At 39.3% G+C, this 21406-nt stretch overlaps 3 protein-coding genes across 3 annotated transcripts; 2 read left to right on the top strand and 1 right to left on the bottom strand.

Moving 5' to 3' along the window:
- Window positions 1–909: 909 nt before the first annotated feature.
- Window positions 910–2678, top strand: LOC110747660 (peroxidase 4). The gene is made up of 4 exons (XM_021947804.2): window positions 910–1223; window positions 1336–1527; window positions 1617–1782; window positions 1899–2678. The coding sequence occupies exons 1-4, from the start codon at window positions 939–941 to the stop codon at window positions 2285–2287; spliced, it is 1032 nt and encodes a 343-aa protein (XP_021803496.1). The 5' UTR covers window positions 910–938; the 3' UTR covers window positions 2288–2678.
- A 10986-nt stretch (window positions 2679–13664) lies between these two features.
- Window positions 13665–16128, bottom strand: LOC110765841 (sororin-like protein). The gene is made up of 4 exons (XM_021969080.2): window positions 15628–16128; window positions 15130–15265; window positions 14753–14816; window positions 13665–14188 (listed from the first exon to the last, which is right to left on the bottom strand). The coding sequence occupies exons 1-4, from the start codon at window positions 15905–15907 to the stop codon at window positions 14051–14053; spliced, it is 618 nt and encodes a 205-aa protein (XP_021824772.2). The 5' UTR covers window positions 15908–16128; the 3' UTR covers window positions 13665–14050.
- Window positions 16129–18101: 1973 nt separating this feature from the next.
- Window positions 18102–18936, top strand: LOC148297035 (uncharacterized). The gene is made up of 3 exons (XM_088249128.1): window positions 18102–18235; window positions 18386–18476; window positions 18563–18936. The coding sequence occupies exons 1-3, from the start codon at window positions 18187–18189 to the stop codon at window positions 18657–18659; spliced, it is 237 nt and encodes a 78-aa protein (XP_088105254.1). The 5' UTR covers window positions 18102–18186; the 3' UTR covers window positions 18660–18936.
- Window positions 18937–21406: the final 2470 nt, after the last annotated feature.

The raw sequence follows: 21406 nt of genomic DNA, 5'->3' as shown, positions 1-21406 counted from the left end.
TAAGTCACTAGCAGTAAATCTAGGAAGAATGATGATCCCAAATTTTTAGAACATAATTATATTTGTTGATGCCAATAATTGGATCAACAGTTAAGATTGAATTGAGTTCCGAAAGTTATAAAGATGACGAGTTAACCCTTTTATTAGAATAAACTCATATAAAGCATGGGTAAATAGATGCTGCAACTTGGTGGGGTTTGATTGAGATTATTGGCATGAAAAGGCACATCTTTTTTAACACTAGTTGAATGAAGGCAACTAATTTATCGAGTACGTACGTAGTGACAAACTTGGCACTGGCCTGCGAAAAAGAAAAACTCTATTCCTAATGCAGGCCCCAGAACCAGAGTTTTCCTAAAAGAGGGACATTTCAATCTGCAAGGGGCCCCTTCCCTTGAGCAAAACGACATATATAATTAGACTAACGTGGAAAGTAAGTACAATAATATAGCAAATAGGTCAAATAACAAGTTGGAAAATGCTTCTTTACATATAATTTTTTATAGAGAAAGTATGAATAATCTTCCTTCGCGATAAATTATTATATTGTCAAATTATGAAATTGGACCACACCACACATTCAGAAATGAGTCAAACTAATGCGTCGTTCGATGTGTTACTGATAGTTTATGTGTTTAGACAAAATAGTGATGAATTGATAGCATTGTTTTAGGTGTGATTGGGCCCAAATGTGATGGCAAATAAAAGCTAGATATCCCGAAGTTGAGAAGGAAATTGTGGTGCATTATCAAAGCTAGGACAAGAAAAGGAAAGTGAGTAAAAGTAAAAGTGAATCTTGGATCTGGACACGCAATGATCTGATAATTGTTTCTTGACAATGAAAGTGGCAAAACCAAATGTCTGAATTCTGATCGATTTAGCTTTTACCTTTATTCCCATTGTAACCAATAATTGAATGCCTTTTTCCACTAGATTGTATGCCTTTATCAAGCTCTGTTTCTGATATAATGTGTCTTCTTCGACTAGCCTACTGCAAGAGAGAAGTGTTTAACATGGCTTCAAATTACAGCTTAGTTCTGCTTTTCTTGGTCTTTGCTGGTACATTTCTTGAAACCGAAGGCAAACTCACTCCAACATTCTACTCATTTAAATGCCCAAAAGCACTGTCCATTGTGCAAGAAGAAGTTGTGGCAGCCATCAAAAACGAAACACGCATCGGAGCTTCCTTGCTCCGCCTTCATTTCCATGATTGCTTTGTAAATGTGAGTCACCACTAATATTAATATATATATATATATATAGCTTCACTTGCATTCTGCTCATTCTGCCTTTCTTAACAAAAGGGTTTGGCTTAATTTCTTTGACAAATTTCAGGGCTGCGATGCGTCGGTGCTGTTGGATGATACATCAAGCTTCGTAGGTGAGAAAACAGCAGCTCCTAACAACAACTCCATCAGAGGATTTGAAGTTGTTGATCACATCAAAGCCAAGCTTGAGAAGGCATGCCCCGGAGTGGTGTCATGTGCTGATCTTCTAGCTCTGGCTGCACGTGACTCTGTAGTTTATGTAAGAAAACCATCTTAATTTCTTCCTCCAAAACCTCGAATTTCCATGTAACGTGGTCATTATCTTCTTCATTGGTATTTGATTCACAGTTAGGAGGCCCTTCATGGAAAGTTCGCTTGGGAAGAAGAGATTCTACAACTGCTAGCAGAAGTGCTGCCAACACCTCCATCCCTCCACCCACTTCCAATATAAGCAGTCTCATTTCAAACTTTGCAGCACAAAATCTCTCCTTAAGGGACTTGGTCGCTCTTTCAGGTTATAAAAATTCAATCTTTCGACATTAAATCAAAGCTGAAAATGAATGCCAAATATTAAAGCAAACAGAACAAGGGTTCGCTCAGCCTCACTTGAGTTGTTTATGGCATTGGCAGGTTCACACACCATTGGCCTGGCAAGATGCACATTATTCCGGTCACGCATCTACAATGAGTCCACCATTGACGCCGCCTTTGCCAAGTCATTGCAGGGCAGTTGCCCGAGAAGCGGAAATGATGACAACCTTGCAAGTCTTGACCTCCAGACCCCAACACATTTTGATAACTTGTATTACAAGAATTTGCTCAAAGCAAAGGGTCTTCTTCATTCAGACCAGGAGCTCTTCAATGGAACTTCTTCTGCAGATAAACTGGTTAAAATATATGCAAACAACACCTTTGCATTCTTCAAGCACTTTTCCAAGGCCATGGTCAAGATGGGAAACATCGAGCCTCTCACAGGAAGCCAGGGCGAGATCAGAACCAATTGCAGAAAAGTCAATTAAAAGTTTATAGTGATCATAAATGACATAAAAGCATTTTAATATGTAATTATTGTTTAGCAAAATATGGGTGATGCAGACATGCCATAATCCATATTGAATTGGGATTGAGGACTAATGTAGAATAGATGACGGTAGCCATCGAAGACGAGCTTGAAGGACGCGCACAAGGGTAAATCAAGCAAAATGCATATTTGGACTTCGAGCTCAGATTTGAGTCCGTCACTGGGCGTCACGAGTCAAAAGGCTTTGCAATGATGTAAGGGCTTTTTAATAGACCAAAACAACTTTTTTGTTTTTGAGGTAGTTTTTGGGAATTTTTGTAATTTCTTTTTTAATTCCTTTTGGAATTCCTAGGGTTATTAATATTTATTTCAACTTTAGCTTGTTTGGATGAAGTAATCTTAGTTTTTATAGAAATTTTCAAATGATGGAATTTTAAAACTCCGTTATTTAAAGTTCATTAATTCAAAATTATGTTGTTTGGATATCATCCTTCTAGAACTTAGAAAATGACGGGAATTACATGTGCCTTGATATCACGGTCACAAGAACCACCTTATCACAGTGATCCAAATCCTGAAAAATGGCAATTTGTTCCCCAAAATAATTCGCTAGAGACTTTCCATTTTGTTTGGTAGCAGACGTTTTTTGATTCAAGGCAAATACGTTCATCGATTCCATCAAAGAATGTCGTTGAAAGGTGATGTGCGACGTGGGTCGATGCAACGGCCGTGTGCGTCTATAGTTCAACACTGCAGGATACTACAACGGGGTGTGCGACGACAGCATGGTGGATTAGCTTAAGGGTTTTCCTTTCTTTCCTCAACTTGGCTTTGGTGCCAAGAAAAATAATACTATTCGGCTAATATCGTTGTGTATGATCATCTCATAATGAGGAATGAGTAATGCTCTTCTTACATCATTTGTATACCACATTCTCATACCACATTATGTTGTAGATGAGGTGGATAGCCACATCAATTAAAATTAATTTAACATTTTCTTTTCTTTTATAATTTACTGACACTTTTTAATTGATGTGGTTGTATACCTGATCTGCCACATAAGGTGGTATGAGAATGTGGTAAGAATAGCATTATTCATGAGGAATATATACACATTTTTTTGAGAAATGTTTATTTGTATATATATATATATATACAAATATTTATATATATATACAAATATTTGTATAATATTTATTTGTTACTTGTTACTTATTAGTGGTTGCTTTAGCGACTTCATAATGGAAACTCCATTTAATGTTTTATTTTCCGAGGCCCAATCCTAATCAAAATAATATATCTAAATAGGGCATTAGGTTTTATTAGTGTTTTAAGCCGAGACCCAATTGAAAGCTCATCTGTCCTGTTTTTCTCATCAACATGAGCCGAGGCCCAAGTCTAACACGAGCTGTCTTCCAACCCTCCCTGCGACCTCTCATCTTCTTCAATCCTCATCTCGCCATCCCAAAATCTAAGCCACCATCATCATCTTGTCCCTGACCTTGGAGATTCCAAACGGCGTTTTTTTTTTCTGGGTCAGACCTGCCCAGACCGCCTAGGCTGCCTAGGCGGCCGCCTAGCGCCTAGTCCCCGCCTAGGCCGATTTTTCGAACACTGCCTAATCATCAGAAACCTCCGCAGAAAATAGTATATTCTTATAGCTTCCTGATGCTAATTCCTTGCCTAAACTCCTTGAAAAACTTCCTCATAGGAAATCATGCCCGTCCACCCGAAAGCCATTGTTCATGAATAATTTCTGCATTCATTTCCTTGCACGAGTCTAGGGAAGAAAACATGTGGTGCATTTCTTTCTTGACAGAGCAAAGCAATTAAAACACTTGAAATAAGCAAACCGACGTTGATCCCAATCTATTTCATTCAGTTCTGCCAGTGCCAACCAAGCAGGCAATTCTCTCAAGAAAAAAAACATGCGTTCTTGGCAGAACCAGTTACAGTGAGCAATAACTTGCCAATGTCATCAGAGGGAGGCTCTACAACAACATACTAAAATAATGAATTCCCTGTTAATGATGTAGTCAATTAACATGTGTTAATTATGTAGTCAATTAATGTTTGGCACCTACTATGTTTGGCACCTACAATATTTGGGGGGCTTGACTAGGTTGGTTGCCTAACTAGGTTGGTTGCCTAACTTGGTGGGCTTAGGAACTTGTATATATATGTGTTGATTGTAAGTAATGAAAGACATAAGAAAGAATTCTAAACCAGAAAATCTTTACACAAATCTCTACACTTTGTTTGGCATGGTATCAGAGCAATCGATTTTGGTTGCCTCTGCATAACCTTGTTCTTACCTTGTTCTTGCCTTGTTCTACCTTGTTCTTACCTTGTTCTTACCTTGTTCTACCTTGTTCTTACCTTATTCTTGCCTTACCTTGCCTCTACTTAATCTTGCCTTTACTTCTTTGCTCCTATATTGTTCCAACACAAAACTTGTGTTGAGTTCCCTTGGTTGTTTTATCCTTCCGCTGCATATACTTATCCCGACTTATCTCATGGGTGACGCCTCCGACTCCTCCAAGGCTAACTCCTCTACTCCACCAGTCCGCTCCTCTCACGACTACCCTTCTCAAATCACTCCAGATAAGTTGGATGGGTCCAACTACTCTGCATGGTCTCGTAGTGTTCGTTTGGCCATAACAAGTCGGCGTATGGCTGGTTTCATTAATGGTAAAAAATCTGCCCCTGCCATTGATGACCCCAGCTATGACACTTGGGATGAAGACAATTGTTTGGTGCAGTCATGGCTCCTCAACTCCATGACCAAGAATGTTCGTGCCTTATTTGATCACTGCCCAACAGCTTGTAAGGTGTGGGAAGCAGCTCAGAAAACCTATACTATTACTCAGAATAGCTCTAAGTTGTACCAGCTCCGCCGTCAGTCAGTCACCACCTCTCAGAATGGTGAGCCTGTGAGTGTTTTCTATGAAAAATTGCATCTAATTTGGCAGGAAATCGACGTCCTTCGTCCTTGTAAGCACACCAATCCTGATGGTGTGGCGCTTCACCAACAAGCACTCGATGCCGATCGAGTGTACGATTTCTTGGGAGGACTCGATCCTCAATATGATTCAGTCCGTAGCCGGATCCTTGCTATGAACCCAATACCACCTGTCCTTGAAGCTTATGCACTTGTGATGGAGGAAGATAGTCGCCAATCCTCCATGATTGGAAGTAGCAGTGCCATGGCAGTCAAGCCCTATCGGGCACCCCACCGTGCATCCTCTGGGCTGCCCCCTCGTGGCCTTAAACCTGATGATGCAAAAGGAACTCGAAAATGTACCCATTGTGGTGGTGATCACCTTGTCGAAAAATGCTTTAAACTTCATGGTTATCCTGAGTGGTGGGATACACACAAGACCCGCAATATGACACCCAAAGCTGCTTGTGTCATGACTACCGATGCATCCCCGTCTCCTGCCTTGCTCTCTAACTCCAACCCCAACTCAGGTACGCATCCCACTACATGGATAATTGATACTGGTGCCACTGATCATATGACTTTTGACTCTAACCTTTTTTCTAAACTGTCTACTCAGTCCCGCCATCCTTACATTACTAGTGCCAATGGGGTCCCTTCTAATATTGCTGGAGAAGGGACCATATCACTTTCCCCTTCTCTAGTTTTACCCCATACACTCTTAGTTCCGTCTATTAATTGCAATTTATTATCAGTTGGAAAATTACTTGATTCACATAATTGTTATGCCACCTTTTATCCTTCTCATTGTACATTTCAGGATCTTTTGACTCACGAGACGATTGGGCATGGTAAACGGAGAGGGGGGTTGTATTCTTTGACAGTCTCACCACCGCCACCACCACGTGCCGCTCATACTCATGTTCCAAACTCACATGCTCACCAACAGATTTGGCTCTGGCATCGTCGCTTAGGACATCCATCTTTTGCTTATCTTCGCCGGTTGTTTCCATCTTTATTTCGAGGTCTAGTTGATCAAAAATTTCAGTGTGAAACGTGTGTATTGGCCAAAAGCCATCGTGCCGTATTTCCCACAAGTGATAATAAAACAGAATTTCCTTTTGAGTTGGTTCACTCTGATGTTTGGGGTCCTGCTAAAATCTCTTCTAATGGCAAAAGATGGTTTGTTACATTTATAGATGACTGCACCCGCATGACATGGGTGTACTTGCTCGCCCATAAAAGTGATGTTACTACCACAATCCGGGAATTCCATGCTATGATCACCACTCAGTTCCAAGCATCCATCAAAGTGTTCCGGTCCGACAATGGTGGGGAGTATGTAAATGGTGCCTTAGCTCAATTCTTCAAGGACCAAGGCATCATCCATCAAACCTCCACACCCTTCACTCCACAACAAAATGGTGTCGCCGAACGGAAGAATCGCCAATTACTTGAAGTTGCCCGTGCCTACATGCTTGATAAATCAGTTCCTCACCACTTATGGGGTCATGCTCTTCTCTCTGCAGTCTATGTGATTAATCGAGTGCCTAGTAGTGTTCTGGATTTCCGAACTCCACTAGATACCTTGGCTCATCACATCTCTCTTCCTACCATCCTTAAGTTGCCTCCTCGTGTGTTCGGTTGTGTTGTTTATGCTCATGTTCCTTCTCATCAACGGAGTAAGCTGGATCCGTGTGCCCTCCGATGTGTGTTTGTTGGATATGGCTTGAATCAAAAAGGATACAAGTGTTACCATCCTCCTACTCAAAAGCTCTTTGTCACTATGGATGCCACTTTTCATGAAGATTTGGCCTACTTTGTGGTTTCCAAGACCCCTTCTCTTCAGGGGGAGAGGGGGAGTGAAGAGAAGGACTCATCATTTGAAGAGACGATCGAAAAATATACTGAAAAAAATGGAGAAGTGCCTGAGGCGACCAGTCGCGTTTTCACAGAGTTGAAAATCCTGAAGATCTTGATCTTCTCAGTTCTGACCTCAGTGAAGACCTTGAGACTATGGAACCAGAAGGTGATCCAGATGCCCCAGATGATCAACTACAAAATACAACCCCTCTTGCCCTGCCACAGCATCATTCGTCTAGTGATGAAGAAGTACTTGAGGTAATCACTGAGCCACCTAATGTTGTACCATATATACTTCCACCTAGATCCACTAGGGGAAAACCTAAACCTCAATATTGCCCTGACCTTAATGCTAAATCTAAATACCCCATCAATAACCATGTGTCCACTCATAGATTGTCAAAGTCATATGCATCATTTGTCAATCAATTATCTACTGTATGTGTTCCAAGTAAGTGGCAGGATGCTGTGACAGATTCTAGATGGATTGAAGCAATGGCAATTGAAATGGAAGCTTTGAAAAAGAATTCTACATGGGAAATGGTTCCTTTACCACATGGGAAGCAACCAGTTGGATGTCGGTGGATATACACTGTTAAATACAAAGCTGATGGATCCATAGACCGATACAAAGCTCGATTAGTGGCCAAGGGATATACACAAACATATGGAATTGACTACCAGGAGACGTTTGCACCAGTTGCCAAAATCAATACTGTACGTGTTCTCATATCCTTGGCTGCAAATCTTGACTGGCCACTACTGCAATATGATGTAAAGAATGCATTTCTTCATGGGGACTTACAAGAAGAAGTATATATGGATCCACCACCAGGGATTCCTATGACATCCGGTCCTAATACCGTATGCAAGCTAAGAAAATCTCTGTATGGGCTAAAGCAATCACCCCGAGCCTGGTTTGGGAGATTTACTGATTCCATGAAGCGATTTGGGTACACTCCGAGTAGCTCAGATCACACATTATTCTTAAAGCATCGTGGTGGAAAGCTTACGGCCCTGATCATCTATGTAGATGATATGGTGGTTACCGGTAATGACAATGAAGAGATGCATAATCTACAGAAGCTCCTTGGAAGTGAATTTGAGATGAAGGAACTGGGTGAGTTACAATATTTTCTTGGCATTGAGGTTGCTAGATCTAAACATGGCATATTTCTATCCCAAAGAAAGTATGTGTTAGATTTGTTGACAGAAACAGGAATGCTGGATTGCAAGCCAGCTGACACACCTATTGAACAGAATCACAAATTGGGAATGTATCCAGATCAAGCTCCTACTGATAAAGAAAGGTATCAAAGGTTAGTTGGGCGATTGATTTATCTATCCCACACACGCCCTGACATAGCTTATGCTGTGAGTATGGTAAGCCAATTCATGCATCAACCAAGTGAAGCTCACATGAATGGAGTAATACGGATAATGCGATACTTGAAGACTGCCCCTGGAAAAGGATTGATGTTCTCCAAACATACACACATGGATCTTGAAGGATACACTGATGCTGATTGGGCAGGGTGTATCACGGATAGACGTTCAACTTCTGGATATTTTACATTTGTGGGTGGCAACTTAGTTACTTGGAGGAGTAAGAAACAAAGAGTTGTAGCAAGATCCAGTGCTGAAGCTGAGTTTAGAGGAATGGCTCAAGGAGTATGTGAATTGCTTTGGTTGCGGAGATTACTAAAGAATCTTGGCATTAAACAAGTGAATGCCACAAACCTATATTGTGACAATAAAGCTGCCATCGAGATAGCACATAATCCAGTACAACACGACCGTACTAAACATGTGGAAGTCGATCGACACTTCATCAAAGAAAAACTGGAAAAAAAGATGATTAAGTTTCCGTTCGTAAACTCAGAAAATCAACTGGCTGATATTCTGACAAAGGCAGTGTCAAGTAGAGTTTTCAATGAGTCTATTGACAAGTTGGGCATGCGTGACATCTTTGCACCAACTTGAGGGGGAGTGTTAATGATGTAGTCAATTAACATGTGTTAATTATGTAGTCAATTAATGTTTGGCACCTACTATGTTTGGCACCTACAATATTTGGGGGGCTTGACTAGGTTGGTTGCCTAACTAGGTTGGTTGCCTAACTTGGTGGGCTTAGGAACTTGTATATATATGTGTTGATTGTAAGTAATGAAAGACATAAGAAAGAATTCTAAACCAGAAAATCTTTACACAAATCTCTACACTTTGTTTGGCATTCCCTACCCTCCATAAAAGATTATTCCAAACTGGATGCTTATTATATTACACCCAAGGGGAAAAAAGTGAGAACCCGAAATGAGATAGCAGCATTTTAAAAAGAAAAATCCTATATACGAAGGCATATCTGCTTCAGATTTCGACTTTGCAAGCCCAAAGGTTATGGAAGACACTATCCCTGAGATTGTCTGTAAAAAGGGTTCTGGTAGCAGCTACAAAAAAATGAGACCTCTGAAGGATGAGGAGGAGACGGGGCAGTGTATGAGTAGTGTATATTGAAAGATCACCGGTGAAAATTTTCTTGGGAGGCTTTTTTTTTTTGGTTACATTGGAGGAAAGAAACCCCACTGGGGTTCGATCCTGGGTGCCATGGGGGGAAGGGGGAATCCACCACCACTGTGGTGGGAACCCATTGGCTTCTTGGGAGGCTTTGCCTTGTGTGGAAATGATGTCCGTTTTTCCGTACTGATATCATGTTGGAATTTTGATGCTCCAGCCGCACTTGTGTTCTTTGTATTTCTATTTGTTCACTTCACTAACGAGGACGATTTGAGGAGAGCCGCAATATGTTATTCACATAGATTGAACTTGGGTCGATTTCGGAAAAATGATACTTGTAGAGAGTTGCATTGGTTGAATTTCCATCGTATTTTTTGTTTTCTTTGGTAATTGGTTTTAAGCATATTTCATTTCACAAACCTTTTGTCCAACTGAAGTCATTACAATGGTGACATGACATGGTTTGTCCAACTGATACGTATACATCCTGTGTTTTTTAAGGAAAAGGAACAGAAATCTACTGGAAAATATAATATTGTTGTATGGCTTTTCTCCAACTTTTATTGAACTAGATACATGATAAATCAAAATAATCTTGAAATACAACATGTAACCACTATGCCTTCTGTGATTATGCGAAGCTATGCTAAAAGTGTTGAGCTCTGTGCATATCCTTATACATGGAAACCAGAGGTCCTCTGGCTGGCGGAGTTTTACATGGCGGCCGAAAGAATTGTGTTTTGAATTTCTTCAAATATAACTGGGTATCAGTATCTGTATTTCCGATATGTATAATGGGTGTTAGTGAAACCTAATGTCAATGTTAAACCTAGTTGAGTCCTTGTCAACTGGAGGTAGCATGTCTAGTCGGGTTTTGTGTATTCGAGAAGCATGTGTGGTGACCTGTAAATCTTCACCAGCGTCCAATAAAGGACCTCTTCAACTCCAAGCTCACCCTCTGCTCTTGCAGCATATATATCCTCAAAAATGGCTATCAACCTATACAATAAAAGAGCCATATAAGTTTCAGGAAAATATTACTCTTATTGATACTTGGTTTGGAAAATGAAAGATAAGAAGGAAGGACCAAAACAAAGTTGCCTTACCTATCCCAGGAAGGAAGGTTCTCATAGGGGATTCTCATTCTTAAGTCACCAAGAATACCCTCTGAAGTAATATCACCCAAAAATGAAGAACAAAAGTCATTTAAAAACCAAAAATATTGTCAGTAAACCACAAAGCAAACTTGTGCACATGAAACAGGACATTTTTCATAAACTTACATGGCGGTGTTTCCTCTGATACAATGATGGCCATGGGTCCTCTCAAACCTCCACATCCATTGACGTCGGATGAATTGATGTCATGGAAGGACCACCAGTCGTAATTAGCACGATTTATGACAAGATCCGCACTAATAAAATTATCCTGTAAATCAATAGTATTCCATCATTTCAACAAAAAACTGCTAAAGGAAATTACTGCAGGGACATGAGCCTCTGTGTAATCTGTGTAAGATTTCAATACAAACATCTCTCTCTCTCTTTCTCTTGCTCTCTCACCTGAAACCAAGAGCTCAAATTGATAACACAATTTGACATATAGAACTTACGTTAGTTAAAGATTAACAGAGAGAGTGGCCCAATTGAAAGCTCATATCTCCTTCTGTTTTTCTCATCAATATGAGCCAAGGCCCAAGTCTAACACAAGCTGTCTTCCAGCCCTCCCTGCGACCTCCATCTTCTTCAATCCTCATCTCGCCATCCCAAAATCTGAGCCACCATCATCATCTCGTCCCTGACCTTCAAGATTCCAAAATGGCGTTTTTTTTCTGGGTCAGACCCGCCCAGGCCGCCTAGCGCCTAGTCCCCGCCTAGGCCGATTTTTCGAACACTGCCTGATCATCAGAGACCTCCGCAGAAAATAGTATATTCTTATAGCTTCCTGATGCTAATTCCTTGCCTAAACTCCTCGAAAACTTCCTCATAGGAAATCATGCCAGCCCACCCAAAAGCCATTGTTCATGAATAATTTCTTCATTCATTTCCTTGCACTAGTCTAGGGAAGAAAAACATATGGTGCATTTCTTTCTTGACAGAGAAAAGCAACAAAAACACTTGAAATAAGCAAACTGACGTTGAACCCAATCTATTTCAGTAAGTTTCTGCCAGTGCCAACCAAGCAGGCAATTCTCTCAAGAAAAAAAACATGCGTTCATGGCAGAACCAGTTACAGTGAGCAATAACTTGCCAATGTCATCAGAGGGAGGCCCTACAACAACATACTAAAATGATGAATTCCCTACCCTCCATAACGCAATCACCATCCAAGGTACAAAGAACCCCTAGAACGTCGTCCAAGGTACGAATAGAATCTGTTTGATCCAATATTTCCCTCAATATCTCATTGAAATTGGGTTTCCAGTGTTTCAATCAAGGATAAGTGCCAGAGGATTTGATTTGCTGCTCTTTGATCCAATTCAAATTAATTTTGCGTTGATAAGTAAATCTGGAAAGCCTTAATCATAATTAGCAAAGAGTATACAACACTAGATTGAGTTAAAATAAATTTTGATTTTTTCAAAGCATGCTCATAATTTCGTGTGTTAGCTGGTGTTAAATGTGCTTCTTGATGACTTTAATGGCATATAAGATGCTGTTTTCACTACGCAAATGTTGTTGAAAATAATTAGCTTAGAGAGATTTTTAACAAGTTAAGTATGGAGTGACTGATTATCCCACAATGAGATGGATTACATGCTCATACCGGGGAGGCTTAGCGTAGCATTAAAGTGGAGTTGGGGTGAATTGAATGAACAGACTTTGCGCTTTCTTTCTATATTGTTCTTCTTCATATAATTGTATGCAATCTGGTGTGTATGCTTCTTATAGGAATTTGACTTTAATCTGCATGAGTAGTTGCAAATTCATGTTGGGTTTGAATTTGGTTCTGATTTTGAGGGCTAAATCATTGAATGTGCTAAATCCATTTGGATTCTCTTGACAGAAACCACAGACAGGGACAAGTTCAATTGATCTATATGCTGCGCAGTGTGATGAATGCCATAAATGGAGGGTGATTAATTCAGAAGAAGAGTTTGAGGAAATCAGAAGCAAAATGAGTGAGGAACCGTTTTATTGCAACAAAAAACCAGGTGTGTCTTGTGATGATCCTGCCGATATTGAAAACCTAATCTCACTATTACAAGGAGTAATTACATGACTATATTAAGAAACCTCATATTACAAGTAATTACCTAAAATACAATATAAAAGCCAACAGTAACCAATCGTATGTCTAACGAAAAAGAAAAAAAAATTGGGGAAAAGCCATCATGGGAGAGGAGGGAAGGTGACGGTGGGCTCATCTTCTTCAGGCATAGACTCCTCCAATATTGGGTTTCAGCTTTTGAAGAAGCAGGGCTGGACACAAGGAACGGGTCTTGGTGCTTCCCAACAGGGTAGGCTAGAGCCTGTTCAAGCTTACTTGAAGGATAACAAACGAGGCTTAGGAGCAGAATAGCTTCATGCATTTGGTTGAGGAGGAAGATGGTATGGGAAAAGGCATGGTGGGTTCAAGTCGTTCATCAATAGCCATCAATCCCTCCAATATAGGCTTTCAGCTTTTGAAGAAACATGGTTGGAAAGAAGGAACTGGTCTTTGGGATTTCTGAGCAGGGAAGGATAGAGCCTGTACAAGTATACTTGAAGAATAATAAACGGGGCCTGGGAGCAGCTAAATTACAGAAGGCAATAAATCCCCCTGATTCTACTGCCTTGAAAGGAAAAAATGAGTATGAAGACGAAGAGGGTAACATTTACAATAAGAAGACATACAATGATCTAAAGCGACAGGGGCTGCTTTAAGTTTAAATGATTTGTAATTAGTCTTTAGAAAATTATGGGTATGAGACGACTAGTAGCAGATTTTTCTAAAGCTTATGGTTATTGTGTATGGGATTTCTTGCCTCCCATTTGGCTGCTTCCAACACTGGAAACTCATGTTAACGCTTCATTTGAACAATAAATTTTTTTATCGTTTATTGGCCAAAAAGAAAACTAAGAGTAACTCAGATTTCATAACAAAGAGTGATTCATAATTCCGCGTGTTACAAATTATAGTCTTCTGGGTTTCTCTCTGGTCTCTCTAAGTTGTCTCTGTATACCTTATACTCTTTCTCAGTACTTTGTTTCATTTACTTGCTCAATCTTCCTTTCTTCTTCTTCTTCTCAAGCTCTCTCTGTACATAGAGAGACAAAGCATCACAACTAACAAGGGGCTTACATCGATGTACTTGGCTTGCGGTGGTAGTTAGTTACAGCAGAATTAGTCAATTGCACACTATATTGTGACTATACAGAGAAGAATACTAAACGGTTTAGGCTGCCTTGCTTGTATCCTATACGATGTGCTACATAGCTCTGGTCTTCCATTTTTACTCTAATCAACTGAATCGACCTCCTCTTCTGGCAGTTCAAATGCATCAATCTCGGCAAAGTATGCTCTCTGCTTTTCAATAAAATCTTGTGGCAAGGCATGCATGGAAACATCTTTCCCAGCTGGTACCGCACGCTGCTTCTGCAGAAATATTACGTACAAATTAAAAGTGAATAACTACAAACCCAGACTTTATTGTACAGTGGGACATATTGTCCCTTCAGGAAAAAAACATGAACTCAGCTGTTTGAACAAACAAACAAACTCTTAGAACACACTTTGGTCCAGTATAACTGTAAGGATTGTTTAAACAAGTGAGAAAGAATACACAGACTACCATTCAATAGTAAGTGAAAGATGATATAAACAGTCTATTCCATATTCAGCTGCTGATATTGCCACACTGAGGAGAATTTATCTCTAAGTATATAGCCCAAACAACTCAACCTCACATTTGAGAAATAAGCAATCCTTCTATAGACATACTCTACCATGTTGTTTGAAATTCTTGGGGCCTTTGGGTTATATACAAGTTTCTACTTAAGAAAGCACAGTATGTAGTTTTGGACTGATATGAAGGCACAACATTTTTATAAAAGATAAACACTAGCCAGTTGATTGTAGAAACCAGGCCCCAAGCCAGATATAAAGTAGCAGTTTCTACCCAAAACAACAGAAAAGTTACTAATATTAACTTTAACAAACCTTTTTGCGAGGAGCCGTGGATTCCTTTGATAGACTGCTATGTCTGTCTTCGTTCAATTTATCCCTGTTTCAAATGGGAGGAACACATACAACAGAATTAGTAAAACCGCACACAATATGGGAAGGAAACGTCTCAAATCAGAAGAGCACTCAAGTGATATATGTGATCATCGGATTACAACTTGAGAAGCAATATCTTATCATAATCTTATACAAGCCACGCCCCATATGGTTTGATAAATAGCGCCTTATGGCAAGGTAGCTTACATTTGAAAACCAAACTAACTAACCCCCATCTTGTATATTAACAGATATATTATGATTTGTAATCCAATGCTACAGTATAGGAAAATTACATATATCAGTTAGAGACTCACAAAATATTCCGGATCTTTGGTGCAGGAGGACAACTGAAAGGTACGGTGTTTTCCTTGCCTTTACTCTTCCTTTTCAGTGCAGTCCGTCTCCGAGTGTACACTGAACAAGCCTCAAAAGCGTCACAGTCACTGGTACCTAAACTCAAAAACCAAAATCTACCCGTAAGGTCTCAAACCACATAGATTTTCCAAAGAAATTTATTTACGGGAGTTGATAGTTTGTATTTATTAAGAATCGCATCAAGTTCAATTCAGATATCGAAAGGAACCATTTCCTTCAAAACGGCTTCAGGCAGGGTACGAGTAAAAATCAATATAAACAAATTCTAATTGAATCGTTGTTCTAGGGCTTCCACTAATTCAGAGCTGAATTTCCAATACGTAGAGAGATAATCAGAAACCCTAAATTCCCAAATCGAAATTAACAAAACAAAAGGAGAAATCGGAGCCCAATCCAAGTGGAAAAGGAAGAAACGCTAAAGGGGGCAGAGAAATTACCAGAAGAAGAGGTCGAAATGGGAGGAGGGCGAGCAGGAGTGGAAGGAATTAGGGGCGGCGGAGCAGAGGGCTTAGGGTTTAAAGCGGCGACGAGGGTCTTGGTGGCCGAGGAGAGCTTGGGATTCAGGCGTTTGAGTGTGGCGGTGGAGGCTGACGACGATTGTGAAGAGGTGGCTGTGGCGTTGGTGTTGGTGCTGGTCTTGGTATTGGGTATGGTGTTGGTGCAATCTGAGAGAGGCTTTCGAACTCTCAGTCTTTTTCGCTCTGGCTCAGCTTCCATTTTTGGCTATTTCTTCACTTCCTTCATTCTTTTGCTTCCTGTTTGGCTCTTTTATGTAAAAATCGGCGAGTTTAGCAGAAAGAATGTGTTTATAAATTGTGTGTGCTAGAAGCTACTCTTGGAATGGCGGGAAAATCTGTTTGTGAATTAAGAGAGAGAGTGAGAGAGATCGCGATGTTTTTAGGTGTGCAAGTGTGCTCTGGAATCTGGATGGGTCGGTTCACCTCGCTTCTCTTCGACTTACGAGGGAATCGGGTTATGGGCTGAAAAAGTGGGTTCATATTGGGCCTCCGGCCCATGAATCTCTCACTCTTACTCAAGACGTGGATAGCATATGCATTGCCACGAAAGAAGTGGACTCAGTTTGGATTGGAGATATTTATGAGGATCACCAATAATTTAGCAGTCATAAAAAAGACAGGAAATTAGGTAAAAGCTGAATTCCTCTTTTTGCATAATGGTTGTGGGAATAATACATCGTCAAAAAAATTAATTTATATAATTCCAACAAGTCCCCAAGATTTTCACTTTTCTCCATGAAATCCAAGGGCTTTGACGGTTTAGTCGGCAGGCAAAATTCACATATTTTTTCAATCTCTAGTTTCAAACTTTGACGCCAATGGCAGATGTTAACTTTTGCTTGCCCAAAGTGCTGTCTGTCCATTGATCATGATGGAATTAAATATTGTAGGTGAGAAATACACATTAATTTATCAAATATAATTCTTAAAACTAGTACTACTAATGTAATGATCCATGATTGATGACTGCCACGTGTTAGCAAACCAATTGTCTGAGATCTGAAACAGAAACAAACAGCAGACATGCACTCAAGAATCGAAAACCAGGGTAAGCGGTAAAGTGAAGAAGCCTATAGTTTTGGGGTTTATCAAATAATGGCTCCTTTTCTGTTAAATCTGCATACCTTTCTTTCTTTGATGATGCAGATATTATGCCTTGGCCTTGGGATTTCATTTGGAAGCTATGCTTGCCTCCAAAGTTAAAAAACTTTGTTTGGCTAATTGGGCATGGCAAAATCCTTACCAATGTTCAAAGGGAGAAGAGATTGATGACAACTGATCCTAACTGCCACAAATGCCTCTCCCTTCCTGAGACTATGGATCATGTTTTCAGAGGTTGTAGAGTTGCTCTTAAGGTATGGAATTACATAAAGGTTCCTTTTGATGTTCTTCACTCTTTCTCCTTACCCTTTTTTGATTGGCTAAGAATCAACCTTAAGAGCAAGATTATGTTCTACGGAAACCTTCCTTGGACTCTTGTTTTTACTGCTTCTATTTGGCATTGTTGGAAATGGAGATGTAACTCTATTTTTAACTCTGGATATGAGCCTCCTCCCAACCCCCATCACACTATTCTGCATTTCTCTAGTGAATGGCTTGATGCCAATATTGTGGTGAATGCTAAGCCTACTAGAGAGGTCATCCAAGTCCATTGGAGTCTTCCTAGTCTTGGCAACTTCAAATTGAATGTGGATGGCAGCTGTAAAACAGGTTCTTGGAAGATTTGTGCTGGTGGTTTGCTAAGGGACTCTAATGGAGCATGGATCTGTGGGTTCTCTGCAAATATTGGGATTGGAAATATTATTGAGGCTGAGCTATGGAGTCTCTTTAGAGGTCTGCAAATGGCTTGGGCCAAGGGCATTAGGTCCCTTGATATTGAATGTGATTCTTTGTCTGTTGTCTCTCTGATTGCTAAGGCTTGTAACCATTCTCATCCTCTTTTTTGTCTGATTGAAGACTGCAAGTTGTTACTTAACCGTGATTGGAGATGCAATGTCTCTCATATCTACAGGGAGCAAAACAGAGCAGCTGATCACCTTGCTAACTTGGGGTACGAGTTACCATTGGGCCTTCATATCTATGAGTCTGCTCCTGTCTCCCTCTCAAGCTTGTTGCTGGATGATGATCTAGGAAGAGCCCAAAGTAGGGCTGTGCCTTGTTAGCTTTTTTCTTTTCTGGCTTCGGCCTGCCTTGTAACCAAAAAAAAAAGAAGAAGCCTATAGTTTTTCACATTTTCCAGTGTTCCAAGAAAAAGAGAAAAAAACCAGGGGCCACAAACAAAAAAGATCAAAAGAAGCACACTTTTCAACATATAGTCTGCAGGCTAGGCTACTTTCTCTCACCCCCTTCTTCTCTATATATACCAACCCCTCCCCTGCTTTCCACTTCCACCTTCCAAGTTCAGTTTTTCTGATAATTTTTTGGTTCAGAGAAGAAGAAGATCATCATCTAGCTACGCTAGCAATCAAAATTTTCAAAATGGAGGCAATTCAGTCTTGGGTTGCAGAGCACAAGCTCAAAGCCATTGGTGGGTACACCCACCAAGCAATCTAATCTAATCTAATCTTTTCTCTCTCTCTCTCTTTGTGCACTGCAGTCTGCAGAATATAAAAAGTGAAATAGATTATGGTTTTCGATGTCATCTTTTTGAATAATGGGGTGGTGTTACAAATTACAGGAGCAATATGGGTATCAGGAATCGGAGCATCTCTGGCTTATTCACGAGCAAGAACACCTCTCAAGCCAAGCCTTAGGCTTATACATGCTAGGTAGGGCAGCTCTTTAATTTTAATATGTTTTTTCTCTTTCTAAATTTTTTGTGCTAGCTAAATTTATGATATGTTGTTGTGTGCAGGATGCATGCACAGGCCTTGACTCTGGTTGTCCTATCTGGCGCAGCAGCCTACCATTATTACGAGAAGCATGAAGCTGACCGCCAAAAAGATAATTAATCTTTCTTTTCTCCAAATTAATATGCAGCCAGCCCAGCCACCGCGCAGGCAGGAGCTAGCGCTGCCTAAATCAGAGCTCCATCAGACCATTTCTATTAATTATTAAGTTGATCTTAATTAGGAGTTATTCTGAACATTTCTGATTTCTAGCTACGCTGTCTCTAAATGAATGTTCCGTCTTAGTTTCTTTATTTTCCTATGTTTTCCCCTGTTACTAGTTGTTGTATAATACATTGTATTTATATATAAAAATACCAATATTGGTTTATCAAGTAAATATCCAATATGCATATAGGGGGCAATCAAGTGAATTGGATTCACCTTTTTCGTAACACAAAAATACGATTGTAAACACATAAACTCAAGTAATTAAAAGCAGTTATTGTACTAAAGAAGAGATCTAACGGAAACCTAACGGTGAAATCACATTGTAACAAATTTAAAAGACCAGAGTATGTTATTTTAAAAATAGAGAATGTAAGGATTAATATGTCTTAAATATGTAATCACATAGTACTAAAATGTAATTAACCCTAAATTAAACCGCACTCAAAAGGAGTGGCCTACCAAAACCTCCCAATATTCCCCAACTGACGATTATACCCCCTAACCAAAACACCTACACCATGTGGAGATAATGGTACAAGTAGATGAAGAAAGTAGAGAGACTGCTCTTCTTTTGTAACAGTGTTTCTACCTCTTTTTTTTTTGAATATTTAAAATATGATTCCTTTTTTCTATTGTGATTATCAGTATTTTACCTCTCCCTCATGGACTTTATTGCAATGGGAGCGTTGTTCTTCTTGACAATAGCTGCATTGTAATTTCGTTATGTGTAGGGTAACTCATTGGGTTAGCCTTTTTTTGCAAAGGATTTTCAAATTCAATCCCAATATATCAGAAAAGGAAAATGAAAGTTTTAAATCTCTCTCTCTCCCCCTAAATACATACAGCTCATTTGAAGAAATATAACTATAATTAGCACCAATACTAAACATCAAATACTCTTGTTTGTTTATGTTGCTGCCCCCACATTAAGCTACGATTAGATGCAATTGATCATCATCAAGATGTTGTTTCAAACTATAACAAAGAAAAAAAATATGATGGATCAGAATTAGAAAGGAAAAAATAGAGAGAACTAAATAAATAAAAAAACATGAAGTGGGATACCTAGTAAGAAGGACATGCTAATCTTTTTCTGAACAACAAAGAAATGATATAACTCTGTAAGTCGTTCAGGGAACAATGAAGTAAGCTCTTGTTCCACTTCATGCATTGTCTACAAAAAGAACAAAATTGTTAAGATATTGTCTATCTAATACATTTGTATTAAAAGAAATTTAAAATAAAGTAATTAGTGTAATGTGCATACCAAAGAATTTTGATTGGTCTTGTCCAAATTTGTACCGATACGATCCACCATGTTTTTTGAATAAGTAAGCTCTCCCACGGCGTTATTTTGATAACCATCTTCCCACTGATATGTTTCGTGATAAACGGACTCAAAAGTTATAGCATATTTGGAGTTTTGAATGGTTGTTTCGATGTTCCTTTTCCCGTAAGATGGGATGTGATTCTCCGTGTAATTTGCATAGTCAGTCTCCCAGTTATCAACGATAGTTAAGTGCTCAAGATCCAAATTGCACCGTTCAAAGTACCTCTCCAATTCAGCAAATATGTGAATAATATTCCTATAAAACGGTTACATGTTAACGATATTAGAAATATATATAAGGAAAAAAAAGGATAAAATTGCATCTAAGAGGGAAACAAAAACAAAAACAATAAAGCACCCTACACCAACCATTCAAACTAGGAAACTAAATCTAATTACAAAAAGGTATTGATGTGTAGATGAGTGATCTTATTTAATTAGGAGAAGATCACAGTTGCAGTAATTTGAATTTTAAAGTTCCCTTATATTAACCCGGATAAGAGTTTTGGCAGGAATTCGATCCTAATGGGTTGGGTATGAAGGATAAGAAATGGGTATGGGGACGAGTACATTGAAATTTTAAGGTATGGTCTATGAGAAGGGACGGGGATGATATTCTAATCCCCAACCCGAACCCTATTTAGAATATATATAATTTATTTTTCATATAAATATATCATTAAGATGTGTGATGGTGGTGCTACCTCTATAATGATGATCATGTCTTGACCATGTATTAAATTTTTTTAAATAGCCTAGATTATTAGTTAATAAAAATTGAATTGATACATATTTTGTGCTCATAGTGCTTTTTTTTTTCTCATTCAATAAAATAGCTTTTTATTTTATTTTATTTCCGTAATAGGGTGAGTGATGAAGGTGAGTATGGGGAATCCCCAATTTTAAATATTGGGGGTATGAAGGCGGGGATGGGGATGAGAATTGTATACCCACCCCCGATTCGATCCATTGCCATAATATATTTCAACTACAAGCCAAAAAAAAAAAAGTGAGATTTTTAGATATACTTACCGAATAATACGGTGATACTTATCCACAATATAATTGTCATTCCACACTTGGCGATGACTCTGTAAATACTCAGTTAATGACTGCATATCCCATGCTTATTGGGGGCAATCAAGTGAATTGGATTCACCTCTTTTGTAACACTACATTACTTAGCTCACAAATTTGTATGTGAAACACAAAAATACAATTGTAATTACATCGAGGTGAGATCTTGTATTCGAATTTCCCTTCCTCGATGCATCCAAGCTGAAGTCCTTTTTCAATTGTGCTAGAGACT

This window comes from Prunus avium, chromosome 2 (genome assembly GCF_965620075.1).
Source record: "Prunus avium chromosome 2, drPruAviu1.hap1.1, whole genome shotgun sequence".
In the NCBI taxonomy this organism is placed as follows: domain Eukaryota; kingdom Viridiplantae; phylum Streptophyta; class Magnoliopsida; order Rosales; family Rosaceae; genus Prunus; species Prunus avium.
Note: the sequence above shows the minus strand (reverse complement) of the source record. Positions and strands in the feature narration are given on the sequence as shown.

Bases quoted from the DNA above. Each gene is read 5' to 3' on its own strand.
- LOC110765841 (XM_021969080.2), bottom strand. From the start codon at position 15,907: ATGGAAGCTGAGCCAGAGCGAAAAAGACTGAGAGTTCGAAAGCCTCTC. The intron at 15,266-15,627 runs GTAATTTCTCTG...TTTTGAGTTTAG, and splicing joins CATTTCGACCTCTTCTTCTG to GTACCAGTGACTGTGACGCT. The intron at 14,817-15,129 runs GTGAGTCTCTAA...CATTTGAAACAG, and splicing joins CCAAAGATCCGGAATATTTT to GGATAAATTGAACGAAGACA.
- LOC110747660 (XM_021947804.2), top strand. From the start codon at position 939: ATGCCTTTATCAAGCTCTGTTTCTGATATAATGTGTCTTCTTCGACTA. The intron at 1,528-1,616 runs GTAAGAAAACCA...TTTGATTCACAG, and splicing joins CACGTGACTCTGTAGTTTAT to TTAGGAGGCCCTTCATGGAA. The intron at 1,783-1,898 runs GTTATAAAAATT...TGGCATTGGCAG, and splicing joins GGACTTGGTCGCTCTTTCAG to GTTCACACACCATTGGCCTG.
- LOC148297035 (XM_088249128.1), top strand. From the start codon at position 18,187: ATGGAGGCAATTCAGTCTTGGGTTGCAGAGCACAAGCTCAAAGCCATT. The intron at 18,236-18,385 runs GTGGGTACACCC...TACAAATTACAG, and splicing joins GCACAAGCTCAAAGCCATTG to GAGCAATATGGGTATCAGGA. The intron at 18,477-18,562 runs GTAGGGCAGCTC...TGTTGTGTGCAG, and splicing joins CTTAGGCTTATACATGCTAG to GATGCATGCACAGGCCTTGA.